This window comes from Mesocricetus auratus, unplaced genomic scaffold (assembly GCF_017639785.1).
Source record: "Mesocricetus auratus isolate SY011 unplaced genomic scaffold, BCM_Maur_2.0 Super-Scaffold_100013, whole genome shotgun sequence".
Lineage (NCBI taxonomy): Eukaryota > Metazoa > Chordata > Mammalia > Rodentia > Cricetidae > Mesocricetus > Mesocricetus auratus.
Window position 1 is genome coordinate 59,543,820 of NW_024429196.1, and position 14,122 is coordinate 59,557,941.

A 14,122-nucleotide genomic window follows, 5' to 3' on the forward strand; every position below is an offset into this window, starting at 1 on the left:
ACAGGCCTGGCCTAGTGGACACTTAGCAGGAAATGCACGTTTCCCAAGCACTGTGAAACGTATCTACTGACCACATCTACACTACAAAGCAAACCCTAACAAATCTGAACAACTCAATTGTATATGTACTTATTCTATGACTAGACTTCAACTGTAGGAGAAGTCAATAATAAAAACATAATATGTGTTAGGAAACGAAGAAGAAAGTGTCACACACCAAGGAAAACTCAATTACAATCAAAACATACACTCATGTCATCATTTCTTAATAATTTAAAATTACAATATTTCATTTGATCGTTAGAATCCTATGAGTCACCCATAACCCACAGTATCTCTGCTCAACATAGCACAAATGTAAATTATGCAATTGAATTTTTAAATAAAAGTATGTAACGAAGATGATCTGGAAAGGAAGAAAAGAGAAGCATTTACCACTGGACACAACAGCAGAAAAGTCAACAAACTCACCCTTTTGGAGATTTAACAGTGCTATAGAAAACTGAGTGCATAAACATGTCCTGGTCTACACTCTTTAGAAAGATACACACAAATTTATAAGGGAAAGTATTATTTGTCTGTGATGCACACAGAGCAAGAAATCTTTGCTGTGTCATCTGTCCAGTGACCAAGGCACACATGCCCACTGGCACACAGAACTCTGATTTGGTGACAGCAGCTATTAATGGTGTGGCAGTCACTAATGACATTTCAAAAAGCGCCTATGATACAAAGGAGATTTTTACTTGCGGCTCCCTCCCTTCCCTTTTCACGTGTGGGATATTTTTGGAAGTGTTTTTTTTTTTCCATCCACTGAAAGAGAATTAAGAAAATTCTAGCATGCTTCTGTGTCAGCAAGTACTCTTTCAGTCCAGGGACCAGAGGATGATTGATGAACCTGTCAGGCCCACAGTAGCAGACAGAGAAAGTTGGCAGAAGTTCAGTGTTACTGAAAGAAATTCAAATACTCATTTCATCTCGTCTATTAGCTTTAATCACATTTCAACATGAGCCAAGAATGAAGCTTTCACAGTTGGCCATACATTTACACAGGCAAGCATTGTCAATGTTCTGCAGTGAGAACACTAAGATATCACCAGAGAGTTAGGTATTTCTTAGCTTTCTTGACTGAAGAGCAACAGAAAATACTAGAGAGACTCACCCGTACCTCAAACCCACTGGCTATGCATCTCCTTAAATGACTGCATGCATGTCTATTTAATTTATAGCAAATGAAATTCAACGTGGCTCTTCGATTAGATTAAGTGCAAGTATAAAGATCACAGTGGTGTTCCATTTGGACACTCCAGCTGGAGAGCAGAGGTCAATACTGAGGGGATGTACCTCTAACACAGATCATTTGCTCTGTGGGCAGACATTTCTTCTTTTTTTCCTTTTTTTTTTTTTTTGGTTTTACGAGACAGGGTTTCTCTGTATTGTTTTGGAGGCTGTCGGTCCAGCCCGGCCTCGAACTCACAGCGATCCACCTGCCTCTGCTTCCCGAGTGCTGGGATTAAAGGCATGCGCCACCACCGCCAGGGGTGGGCAGACATTTCTATCTGCCTGGGGCCAATCTTGCGTGGTTCTGAAGGGACTCCTTGGCAGATTCTGCCGACTGCCCACTGAGCAGCTGAAGCATGTACAGACACTATCCCTTGACGAGCTTGCCCAAAGCAAAACAGACACAAAAGCAAGGGAAGCACTATGGGCAAGATGATGATCCTTGGAGAGGCTAAATATCAGAATGCACTTTGGTGGGATTTTTCTCCTAAGCAGTTTAGAAGATGGGATTATTAAGTTCTAGAAGGTCACCAATCAGGTATGTCTTGTCTCCCAATAAAACGCATGGTATTGTGTTGTACTGCAAAATCTGGTATCTTCAAGCAAGTTTGTTCAAAGCCCACCATGGCACCTCTGTCACAGCAGAAGCTGTTCTGATGGCCTTCCTCAGAGACGCTGTGACAGGCAGCTGTCATGGCTGCCATTTAATCCACAATCATAGACCATCTATGCTTGGTAAAAATGAACTCTTGAAATTCACACACAGCAATCTAAACTAATCATCGAAAAGAAGAGCAAATCTGGCTAGAAATAAATCTGTCCCATTTTCACTCTTCTTCAAATGATCACATTTAGACACATAAGCACTCTTTTTCCACGAACATTTATCTGGCTCCAGAAGTTTCTCTCTTCAGACCTAAGAGTGCCACTGGGTATATTTCTAAGTTCAAAGAAGAGGCTACATGGTTGGTGGGAAGATCTGGGGGAAGCCAGGGCTTTCTCATTCATCTGCCCCTGTAGATCAAGTTCTTAAAAGGTGGAAAACTTGGCTAGGTCCTTCTCCATTGCAGCATATTGCTCTCTGAGCCTTTCCACAGCTCTCCTGTGCTCGTCATCCACTGCAGCTTGGCGCTGTGGCTGTTCTTTCAGGAACTCCTCCCACTGGAGCAGACGCCACTTCTCACTAGCCGTCAAGTGGTCATTAATCACCTGAGAAGATAAAGCATGAAAGCCACATAGCATCTTTCAGACATATGCAGATGACACAACAATGTTATCAACTGATAGTTACTATAACAACCAGTGGAGAGTCACAGTGCTAAAAGTGCATGACTGTTTCAATGTGCATTGAGAACATTATACATGAGGTCTGTAACCCCAACACTTAGGAGGCTAAGGCTAGAGGGTCACCATGAGTTCAAGACTAGTCTGGGGTACAGAGTGACCTTGTCTCATACATAATAAATAAATGTATGGTATTAGGAACATTTAAAGCTTTTCTTACTATAAGTGAGCATTAGTACTCACATTTCTACAATTTCTAAAATGTTCATTATCTTCATGGTGCCAGACATCTGAACAGGCCTAGAGATCCCTGGGCTAGTGCTCTACCACCAGCTGTCTCGAGGGCTTCTAGTATTATTAAATGGCAAAAATTCAAGTAATCTTCACACTTTTATTTTTCTTAAAGTTCTGATTAACTACATATAGGTCTTGATTTGGTTTTTTACTTTTTTGAGATAGGGTTTCTCTGTGTAACAGCTCTGACTGTCCCGGAACTCACTTTGTAAACCAGACTGGCCTTGAACCCACAGAGATCCATGTGCTTCTGCCTCTAGGTGCTGGGATAAAAGGTATGTACCACCATGCCTGGCAACTACATGAAGTTTTAATCAAGTCTAAAAATACATACTGAAATGTCACTGCAAAAGTTAAAATTTCTGTCTTACATTTTCTGAAGCATTTTTTAAATACATTAGAAAGAATCACACATTAGCAGTCACTGAAGGAGAATCCAAGACATCTTCTGATTAAGTCCAGTTTTTAAAGTGATATCACTGCCTCATGTCAAATAACTAAGTTGTTTTCAGGATGGATTTTAACATTTCCACGCCAACAAAGGTTTCTTTCTTTTGAGTACCATAAAGTACAGACAGAATACTGTAAAAATAAATAAATAAATAAAAAGATTTGGATTCCATCTAAGTTCTATGAAACAAACCACCAGAACCTAGATAGAACATGTGAAATCCTTCTAAATTCCTGTGTACCAGTTCCAAAGAGTTCAAGAAACTCCCCAAATAATATAGGCTACTGCTGTTGTGCACAATTGCTTCCCTGAGGTTGAAGGTAAAACTGCACACACAGGACTTGGAAGATTTATGCTGGGTCTCACTTGAAAGCTTCCTTCCTGAAGTCTACCAGAGGTACTATGCAAGCTGACAAAAGAGGAAAGCATTTGATGCCTATAAATCACAACAGTGATTACCATGGCAAGTCAGCCCTCAAGTGCAATAGTGGCACTCATATCCTGGCAGTAAACAATATCTGTTTAACTTATCCTTATACCCACAGGTAAGTGCAGCTCTCACTCCCGATCAAAGAAACTCTCTTTGCAGCAAATGGAAACTATTACAGAATACAACTGGTCAAAATGCAGTGATCACATGACTATAGGGTACCCTACCCTAATTAATATATCTATAGCACAACCTCTACCCTAAGACTCAGAGAACATCTCAGAAGAGGGGGTGGGAAGATTCAAGAACCAGAGAACCAGAAAGTCTGCTATGAGACTCTGCCTCATAGAAACAAGAAGCTACACACATGAAATCTCAATAATATGGCTACCTAAACAAGACCCAAACAAAGATACCAGTTGACATGCTAACACGGAAGGAGAAAAAAAAATCCCATGGGGCCCCACCTCTAGACAAAGAACTACAGGCAACTAATGAAAGCTGAGAGTAGGAGAACTAGACTTTCCCAGGGATGAACCCGCTTTAGTTCCAAATAGTCAGCCCAGAAACTATGACACTAAATAGATGTAGCAGGTTGTATTTCTTTATTTACATGTATATATCAGAAAACGAGACCATTAATTTAAGAGGGAGTGAGGGGGTACATAGGTAGGGTTGGGGGAGGAAAAAGAAAGGGGGAAACAATGTAATTATATTTTAATTTAAATTTTTAAAAATAAAAAAGAGGGTCAGAGAATACACTATGAACTTGAATACCAGCACCAGAACTAGGGAAAAGTGAAACTCTTTCCGGCAGTCTGTAAGTTTTGGGGACTCTGCAAAGGCCAATACACTCTCAGTGTCTTAATGCACCCAGAACTAGCTGCTCAGCATTGTTTACCCACTTCTAAAGGTCCCTCATGTAACATCTTACAACTCATTTTACAGACAAATAAATGAAGGTTTAAGGGCAGATCATTGCCTCTTCATTGTCCCTTATCTAACATCTGGGCTGCTGAGTCAAACTCGGGCCTATTTAACATGGAAACCCAAGCCTGTCCTACCAAGCACTACATACAAGGTCTTTGGAAAGGCAGTTTTACACAAGCTACTAAACCTTTCTTTTGCAAGAGAGAAAAAAAAAGCCCTGGCTATTAGGTTTTCTGCTAAATTGTTCAATGTTTTCAAGAACCAAGAGTCTTAAAGTGAGAATTACAATGAATCTGAAGATGTGGTTTTAGTTCATGTTCCCCTAAAATGTGCTGCAGAGCACTGGGATGTGACCAGTTAGCAGAGAGTGGAGAGAGAGGGTTACATGAGTCTAGGGTTCAATGCATTTGAGAAACGACTTAAACAACCATTTTAACACATTGTTGTTATAAGTTGTTGGTCTTACAGGTTGAATTCTCCAGAAACAGAGCAAAACATGAGGAGTTTATTAAATTAGTTTGAAGGAGTTTTTTCAAACAAACAAAATAAAACCACAAAAAACTGTGACAGTCTAAAAGAAACAACACACACTAAGAGAAAATATAAACACAATTCATGAAAATGGCACCTTGTTCAAATTTATTTATTTGTTTGTTTGTTTGTTGTATGCTACCTTGTCAGTCTGAATCCCTCTTTTTAATAAATACAGGTAATATTAACAACCATGCTCAGGTGTCAGTTTTCTCCTTTCTTTGTAACTAAAAGGCCATAACGGGCTTAGCTGGCCTTTTGATTTGTACCATAAGGCTGCCTAGACTGCCCTCCTGCCACACAACACCCAAGTCAGTGACGCTCAACGGAGAGAAACAGAGACCTGGGAGGAGGCACAGGAGCTCATTTCAAACTCAGGACCACTCATCACCAACATCACACCACTGATCACATTAAAAGTTTCTTTGGCCTAAAGAACTGAAGAAAATTATACTTTGGGTTCATAAATAGAGTTTATGAAGACTGGAGAAAATGCCTGCCAAGTTCCTAGCTCAGTGCCTGAGGTGCTTAATAAAAGGTAAGTATTACACAAGTCACAGGAAGCTTCTAAAAAGCATGCCACACTACTGTTTATCCCCCCGACAGTTAAAAGTGTTTGTTTCTTAATTTTAACAACACAGGTTTTAGCACCAGGGTTTGGTGTCTCAAGTAAAATCACAGTCTTCCCACCTTTGTACTCAATTCATTCTACCTGGAGTATCCACTGTTAGTCACATAGCTGTTAGAAAAGACTTTCAGGAAAGCCAGTATCAGAGATCAGCATTTCTATTCTTTAAAAAAAAAGAAAGAAAGAAAGAAAGAAAAGAAAACAGTGTGCTTGCACACACACATGCGGCTAGTGTTCACAGAGGCCAAAGACATCGGATTCCCTGGAGTATGAGCAGTAGTATGTCACGACTGAAACTGAACTCTGTTCCTCTGTGAGGACACTATGTGTTCTCTTTGTGTGTGTGTGTGTGTGTGTGTGTGTGTGTGTGTGTATGTGTGTAAGGGCACTGGAGCTCCTAACCACTGAGCCTCCTCACCAGACTGAAAGCAGTATGTTCTCTTAAATGCTGAGCCATTTCTCCAGCCACAAGTATTCCTATTCCACAGTTGCAGAATACTGTGACTCAAGATATACACCCCCAAGTAGCATTTTGCTGTCAGGAAAATCATTCCTTGAACTCAAAGCCCAGGTGACCATTATGTTGAAAGCTGATAACTCCCAAGCCAAATGAAGACCTTCTATGGCTTTCCTACCAAGGAGTTCCTGAAGTCACTCTACTTTACACTTGCTTAATCTCCCACTTTAAATAAGTTAGTTATAAGTTCATGTACTGACAATACTGTAAGTGCACACTTGTAAGTTGGTCAAATGAGAAAATTAGGTTACAACAGAGAAAGTAAAAGTAATAATAAATTGGCTTACGGTAATATCACATTAGAGGCATTTAAGTAGAGAATGATCCTGAAACTAATCTATATGTAGAACCAAGTATATGCATGAAGCCTGAACACACAGGAGAAACATTCCTGCATGCATTAGTCTAAGACAGTAGTTCTCTTCATCTTTAAGAGATGTTGACATGGAAACACAAGATGAGAGAGAGAGATGCTATGGCAACTAGCAGGCAGAGGCCAATTTCAAGGAAAGCCCCATGGAGACCCCATTACACATCTAGTCCACAGTGCCAGCAGCATCAAGCCCGAGGAACTCTACTAAGGGAAATTCTGAACAGGCCCACTGAGATTGGGAAGATCTTTTGGAAGTCAACAAGGCAGGTAATGTCTATAATCCTAGCACTTGGAGGCAGAGGCCAGCCTAAGGGGTCCTGGTGAGATCGTACAGCAGGAAGGTTTGGAACATCTGTTAGTAATACACATGATGTTGACTTTACTTGAGTTTAAATAGCACAAGGGAAATGACTTCGATAAGAAGTATCACTATAAAAACTATGAAAACTATTTTACATAGAGCAATATCTGTCTAGAGCAATGGTTATTTTCAAACTCTATCAAGAACACGGCTTCATGTAATGTCACTGCTCTCCTGACAACATCATAAAGGAAGCTAGCTAAAGTTATAAGTGTATGGTCAAGATGAAACAGAAGCCCTCATAGTCGATTCCTTTGACAGGGCTGCCAAAGTGGATGTATATACCTGGAACAAGTTTACATCTGACAGTCGTTCCTGGCCACCCCATCTCTCTATGGCCTGTTTCTAAGAGCAAGGACTTCTTCAGCCAACTGTATTTCAGTTCACTATTCTGTTAGCGCCCAGAACACAACTCTGTGCTAGGGTAGTTCTTAAGACATGTTAAACAACTGCAGAATGTGCATATATTGTTCTTTTGAATGCACTTTTAGATATCAATTGTGGGAAATGTGATTTGGACAAATGACGCTTATCAATTTACTTCCCACAGAATTCCACAAATTGTCTTAACATAAAAGAATTACTGATTAATAGTAACAGCCTATTTTATTCCATTACTACTCCCATCTTTCTTTGTTCTGAGAGCCTTTCAAATATGTAAAACGTGGCCAACAGGATAACCCAAGGCAACAGCTAACATTAGGCAGTAAGTGCAAACAGAGGTCATTTTTCATTTGTGCATGCTTGCTGTCCAAGGAACTAAGCTTTATCTTTATGACAAGTGTGTGTGCGGGGGTGTGCGTTCACACACAAGTGCATATCTACTAAATCCCGAGTCATGTCAAGCTCTCAGGAGGAAGTCGGGTGGCAGTAAAATCAAACAAACAACTTTAAGGACCTGTAGCCATAAACTTCCAGTGCTCTGACAAAGATGTGAGTATAAAACGGGAAGCATTAGGACTTAGACTAAAGGTTTATCCCAGGAGGAATGTAAGGAATGTTCACTTGCTGCTAGTCTGCAAATGCACCTCTTTCATAATTTCAAGATTGTTAATTTATTAGATTATCTGGAGGGGAAAAATCAGAGTAGCTTCCTACAAAGCAAGGTCCCCTGACACGATACTAATTCTTGGTGAACAGCATATCAGTAAACTCAAAAAACACTCATTTTAAAGCCAGGCACAATGCAGAAGTCTAAGTCACAGAACGTGGGAACTAGAGGCAGGAAGATCAGGAGGTCAAGGCTATCCTTTGATACATAGGAAGTGTAAGGCCAGGTTGGGTTACATCATATTCTGCCTCAAAATAAAACAGAAGTGTGCAGGCAGTACTCTACCAGATGCTGTTACTCACAAGCAGAAGTGTTCCTTGTGGCCCAGTAACAAAATGTGCAACACAGGATTCAGGATCCTCCACACTCACCCAGAGCTGTCATTTGGATGTCCAAATTGGCTGCACACTAGTTCCTCCTATCTTTTGTCTTTGCCTATGTCATTTTCCTTACCCTCTAATAGCCATCCTCTACCCGCCAGCAACTAAATTCTTACTTGCCAGTCTGGTCAGGCATGGACGACATGCCTTCCCAATCATTCCTTTGGCTTGTAACTTGACTATAGTGCAGACTATGGCCTGTTTGTGGCTTAGGATTCCCAGATTTTAGCTCCCTGGGTCTAGAAACTACTTTAATCATAACAAGTAATGTTTTACCTCCCACCCCCATCCCCCGTGGCAGCTGGCAAAGCACAAGATTAAAACGTATCTTCTGTCCAGCCCGCCATGTCTGTTCCAGTCCCTGCCTCCATTCACTCAGGACTGTGCTGGCACTTCACCCGACATGGGTCTCCCAACCATAACTCTGCCTTGTATTGCCTCTGTGGTCAGCAAAGCACCACTTCCAGAGCTGGACCCTGGAACCCCAGGGTAGCCTACCCATCTGGCTCAAATACCAGATCCTTTCAGTAAGGTTTACATCGTCTAAATGTTGAGCTTGCAAACTATCGACATCCGGGACAGGTTAAAGGATGTAAAGTTGCAGCTCTGGAAGTCTCACTCCATTATCTATTTACACTGTGGCAGACTGCAGTTAGTAACACACAGAAAGACACTGCTTTCAGAATGAGTAGCAGTTTCAACATCTGAACTAGTAAATGTGAGGTATATTTTTATTAATTTAGATCAATGAATAAATTATGGAAACACGAAAAGGTTTCCAGGTGAAAACACCATATTATCTCATTGAGTCACATTTTAACCTGACTTTCCACATTTGAGTTATGATAAGTTAAGCAGAGCATTGCCTAGCTAAGGCCGCACGTCACCCGCCCCCCTAACTGTCCACTGAGCACCTGCCACCTTTCCTAAAGGAATGTGCAAAATGTCTCAGTGAATATGCTTCAGGCTCATAAGCAAGGTTTATGTTTCCCAACAAGTGGGCACTTTTCTCGCCATACAAAACTCCTATTTTCTCTTTCCTGTGTGAGACAAATAATAATCTCAGAGAAAATATGGAAATGTTAAAAAGTCTATATTTAAATTATGAAAAACGGATAGGGGTTGGGAGACAGAAAGAATGGGGACATACAATCCTAGCATCCAGGTGAAGGATGGGAGTGGCAGCATGCAGCTGTAACCAGTGACAGTGGCTGGGGGCAGTCAGAGACAGGAGGGTCCCTGCAGCTCATTGTCTAGCAATCTATCCAAATTAATGAGATCCTGTTTCCAAAAGTGGGGTACAGCGGACTGAGGAAGACACCAGATGTCCATCTCTGGCCTGCAGAAGCACAAATGCCCACAAGCACACTTGCATACTCCATGACACACACAAATAAACATTAAAAAAAGATGATGGTACCATGTTTCCAACACATTTTAATATTTTAGCCATCTTTACTTTTTTCCTGCATATTTATTATGTGTATGGATGTTTTGTCTGGATGCATATTTGTGTATCATGTGAATACAGTGCCCAGCGAGGCCATGCAAGGGCACTGGATCCCCTGGGACTGGAGTTACAGAAACTGTGAGCCACCATGTGGATGCTGGGAACTGAGCCTGAATGTGCTGGAAGAGCAGTCAGTGCTCTTGGCTGCTGAGCCGGCTCTCCAACCCATCGTTCAGTCTTTTGAAGTCAGCATATCAGAAAAGTCAGAAAATGAACTCAGAACTTTTGGATTAAAAGTAAATGCTAATATTATGACAACAGATGTTAAGAATTATATGCCCCTTTGCTTGTTACCTATGTTTACCTTTTTCCGTTCCTGTTCTCTCTGTTGGAGTCTGCAGATGGAGTCGTTAGCTGCTTGCACTGAAATAAATCAGACAGTAGAGTTTCAATGGCAGCCTCTGGTCAGGAAGAAACCTATGTGGATTCTTTAGATCTCGATATTAAAAATAGATACTAGCTGCCAGTTGGAGGGGTGGCTTGGAGGAAAAGTACATTTTGTCAATACATTCAGTGTGATATAGCTGAAGAAAAAACATTTTTGGGCTTTGAGTTATAATCCAAAGGGCATAGAAATACTGAGCCCACTGACAAGTTGGCAACAACCACCTCAATATTCTGAAAAAGATGGTTCAGGTCAATCAAGCCTTTACAGTGTGGGCCCCTCAGCCCCGCCCTCTCCTGATTTATGCTGCTGTTCTCTGCTGTTCTTTCATAGGCAAGGCTTGACCTCTGGATGGGACACGCCTTTCTACTCGCTCTTCTTGCCTCTCCTGTCTTCTAACTCATCCTGGATGCTGCTACAACACTCACCTCCCCTCATCTTGAAAATTCATAAATCAGTTCCATTTCTAAGGAACCAAAATTCTAACATAGGGTGAGAATCCCCAAATTCAAGATGCTCTAAAACCTAAAACTTTCAAGGTGCTGGTGTGATGGCACCAGGGGAAACTTCCACACCAGACCTCATGGGTCTCAGGAAAGAAATCCAGTCATAAAACACTGCACAAAACCACTCCCAGGCTGATAGGAATTCCGAGTTCCTCAAATCCATAGCCTCTCTGTCCATTAACTATTGCAAGCGTCTATGTATACACATATATATTCCTAAATGTAACCTACACAATCTGTATAATGTTGCTTATATGCATGTTTTCAGGACTGGCCATTTAGTACTGGACAATCAACTGGTGTGCTCTTCCCTGGGAGGGCAGGGAGAGGGATGTAGTGAAACAGAGTGTGACTTTTAGAGCAGGCTGGGCTGTAACTCACTATGTGCCACAAGATTTCTTCAAACTTCTGGCAATCCTCCTGCCTCAACCTCCCAAATGCTAAGGTTAGTGCTGGGAGCCACCACACCTGGTTTTCTTTTTGTCTTATTAATAACACTCTTTTGCTTTTTAAATAATATAAAGATAAAGTCACCCTGCTTCAGAAGAGAAGCTGGGTGAGGGAACATTCCCTTAATGTGGCTGCATCTGGCTATTATGAGTGGGTAACCTGGAGCTCCCTGTTCTTATTTGAAAACCAAGAGAAGATCTCCTCACCTCAAGCCTGTTAAAATTTAGAAGCCTATTAAATAATTGATAGCAAGACACTTGTGTCTTCAGAATGGGACAGCTATGATGCTCTTCCCTTAGGGGATGCCTTCTTGTGTTCCAAGAGAATCTTGTTTGTTTTTGTGGTTTCTGATGAGCTGCAGATAGAGTTTGGCCTGAAAGCCTCTGCTTACCCAGCCCTAGGACACTCTGTCCAAGTGGACAAGGTCCGCATCTACAGGGTTCTCAAACATGAATTCTAGGAGATAAAGGTGATTCTATGGGCAGACACAGAAGTATACAACTTACCATTCTTGATGCTCTACTTAGATGAGAAAATACTCCATGTTGAAGCTTGTTTTAATGATTTCACACAAATGAAAACAAACGCAATAACACTGGTTTAAAATGTCGAGCTTTACAAACTGTACTCTGCTAGGCATGACAGCTGGACCCAGGCCCATCATTATTTCCACTAGAGCCATGAGACTTAGCAAATCAGGCACAAGAAAACCCTCATGCTGGAGTCCTTCTGCAGCACCTTCTCCTCAGTTAGCAGGGAATAGCTTCAAAGGCCAAGGGTAAGTTCCTCACACCAGCAATATGCCCCAGGTACTCCAGAGGCCAGATCCCCAGTCACTAGAATGTAATTCTTCCATCCAAGGAAACCTACTTCTGGTTCAGATTCTAAATTACCAGTAATACCTTCCAACATCACTAGGAAGGCCTGAGAGCAGAATAACTTCAGTCTGGAGAGGAAACCAGTCACGCAGCTGCTCATTGTTTCTCATTGTGTCTCATTCAACAGCCTTAGTAACGTTCCCAGTGTCAGAGTTCTCAATTCCTATCTAAGTATCAGGGATTGGGGAAGGGCTCAGTTGATAAAGTGAATACAAGCATGAAGAACTGAGTTGATCCTCAGCACCCTCATAAAAAGATTAGGAACAGTGGTGCATACTTGTAATCCCAGCACTGGGAGGCAAACACAGAAGGATCTATGGGATTGAATGGCTGGCCAGCCAACCTAGCTTACTCAGAGAGTCCTAGGTTCTAATGAGAGACTCTCAAGAAACAAGGTAGACATATACTAAGGAATGACACCTCAACTGACCTCTGGCCTCCACATACACACATGTGCATGGAAACTTACACACACACACACTCTAATAATTATGGTTTTACTTGCAGCAAACTACCTAGAATGCTTGCCAGTTAGGGATGTAGCAGTATTATACAAATAAGTATATACAAATAATTATAATACAAAAGCCTAACGTCAATTTACCAACCTATCTATCATCTATCTATCTATCTATCTATCTATCTATCTATCTATCTTTTTCTGCTGTCTACATGAAGAAATCAAATGTGATCTTGGGAGATTTTCAATCTCACAGTACATATGACCCTCATGAGACTGTACCGCTACCTGAGAGCTCTTTCCAACCTCCCTCACAGGCTAGTTCCGCCTCGTGCTTCAGTTATCAATCGTTATCCCTCTGTAGGCAAGCTGCAGGTTCTTAGTGTAGGCTTCTGAGGAGACACCTTGATGTCCTGAGACCCTCATTTTAACGTCAGACACTAGCAACATGTTTCTTTTATGTTAAAGTATAATATTAAAAAAACACTAACAAATATTCTTTTGTCAGTTACCTCTTCTCATTAAAATATTCTAATTAATGCAAAAACTGATTAAATACAAACATTTAATAATGGAGTTTTTTGTTTGTTTGTTTGTTATTTTGCAAACAATCAAAGCCTCTCACAGTCCATTTGAAAAATACACTCATTTCCTAGTCATCATATATTTTCTTATAGAGAAAATTTAAAAAATTTTAATGGTATAAGCACGAATTTTCTCCCATCCTAAAGAGCTCGTCTTGTTAAATGCTTGTGCACACATCTTACTTTGGATACCAATCCTAATGACATCTGTGACCACACTGGCCCACCACTGTTTGTGGCTGGGCTGCCCCCTGGTCAGCCCCGGTCAGGAACACTCTCTTCCCCTCCACAACACTCAGGAGAATATGCCTGCGCATGGGAACATGTGAGATGGAGGCTGAGGAGAGCAGCTAGACTTACATCTCTGCACGGCCTCCTCCAGGCCATCCTGCATTGTCTCCCTGCATCTGGGAAGCATGCGGTCATTTGTTTCCTGGATCATACTCTTCACGTTCTCAAGAACTCGCAATTCTCGAAGGCCACGTTTTTCCTATTAAAAAAAGTAAATGAGCAGTACTGTAAGTCTTAGCAGTTTCTGCCTGTAGTTCCACCCAGGATGAGCTCGTGACACTAGTACATTAATGCTATGGAGCGCACCTGCCTTCTTTTAATTCTCTGGCAGAAGAGGTTAAAACCTGGGGGCATTTTTTATTATGAAATGTTCCAAAAGATGTAGCAGGAGCAATATTTTTATAGTAGTGTTCAGAAACTGAGGGGAAAAATATTGGAGACGTAACCAAAGAGCTTACATGGCCACACATTTCATTCGAAAGAGCCCTGCTCTGACTTTAATATTCATTTCATCATTCTTACTGTCATATTGCTTCTGTTATGATGT

General features: G+C 41.3%; 1 protein-coding gene across 1 annotated transcript in view; it reads right to left on the bottom strand.

Moving 5' to 3' along the window:
• Nucleotides 1-976: 976 nt before the first annotated feature.
• The window catches only part of Bloc1s5 (biogenesis of lysosomal organelles complex 1 subunit 5), a 34,721-nt gene continuing 21,575 nt past the window's right edge, over nucleotides 977-14,122 (bottom strand). Inside the window, exons 3-5 of the mRNA XM_005066368.4 lie at nucleotides 13,645-13,774; nucleotides 10,326-10,384; nucleotides 977-2,490 (exon numbers count right to left, since the gene is read on the bottom strand). Of these exons, the coding sequence (XP_005066425.1) occupies nucleotides 2,311-2,490; nucleotides 10,326-10,384; nucleotides 13,645-13,774 (369 nt within the window). The 3' untranslated portion in view covers nucleotides 977-2,310. The remainder of the gene's footprint in view (nucleotides 2,491-10,325; nucleotides 10,385-13,644; nucleotides 13,775-14,122) is intronic.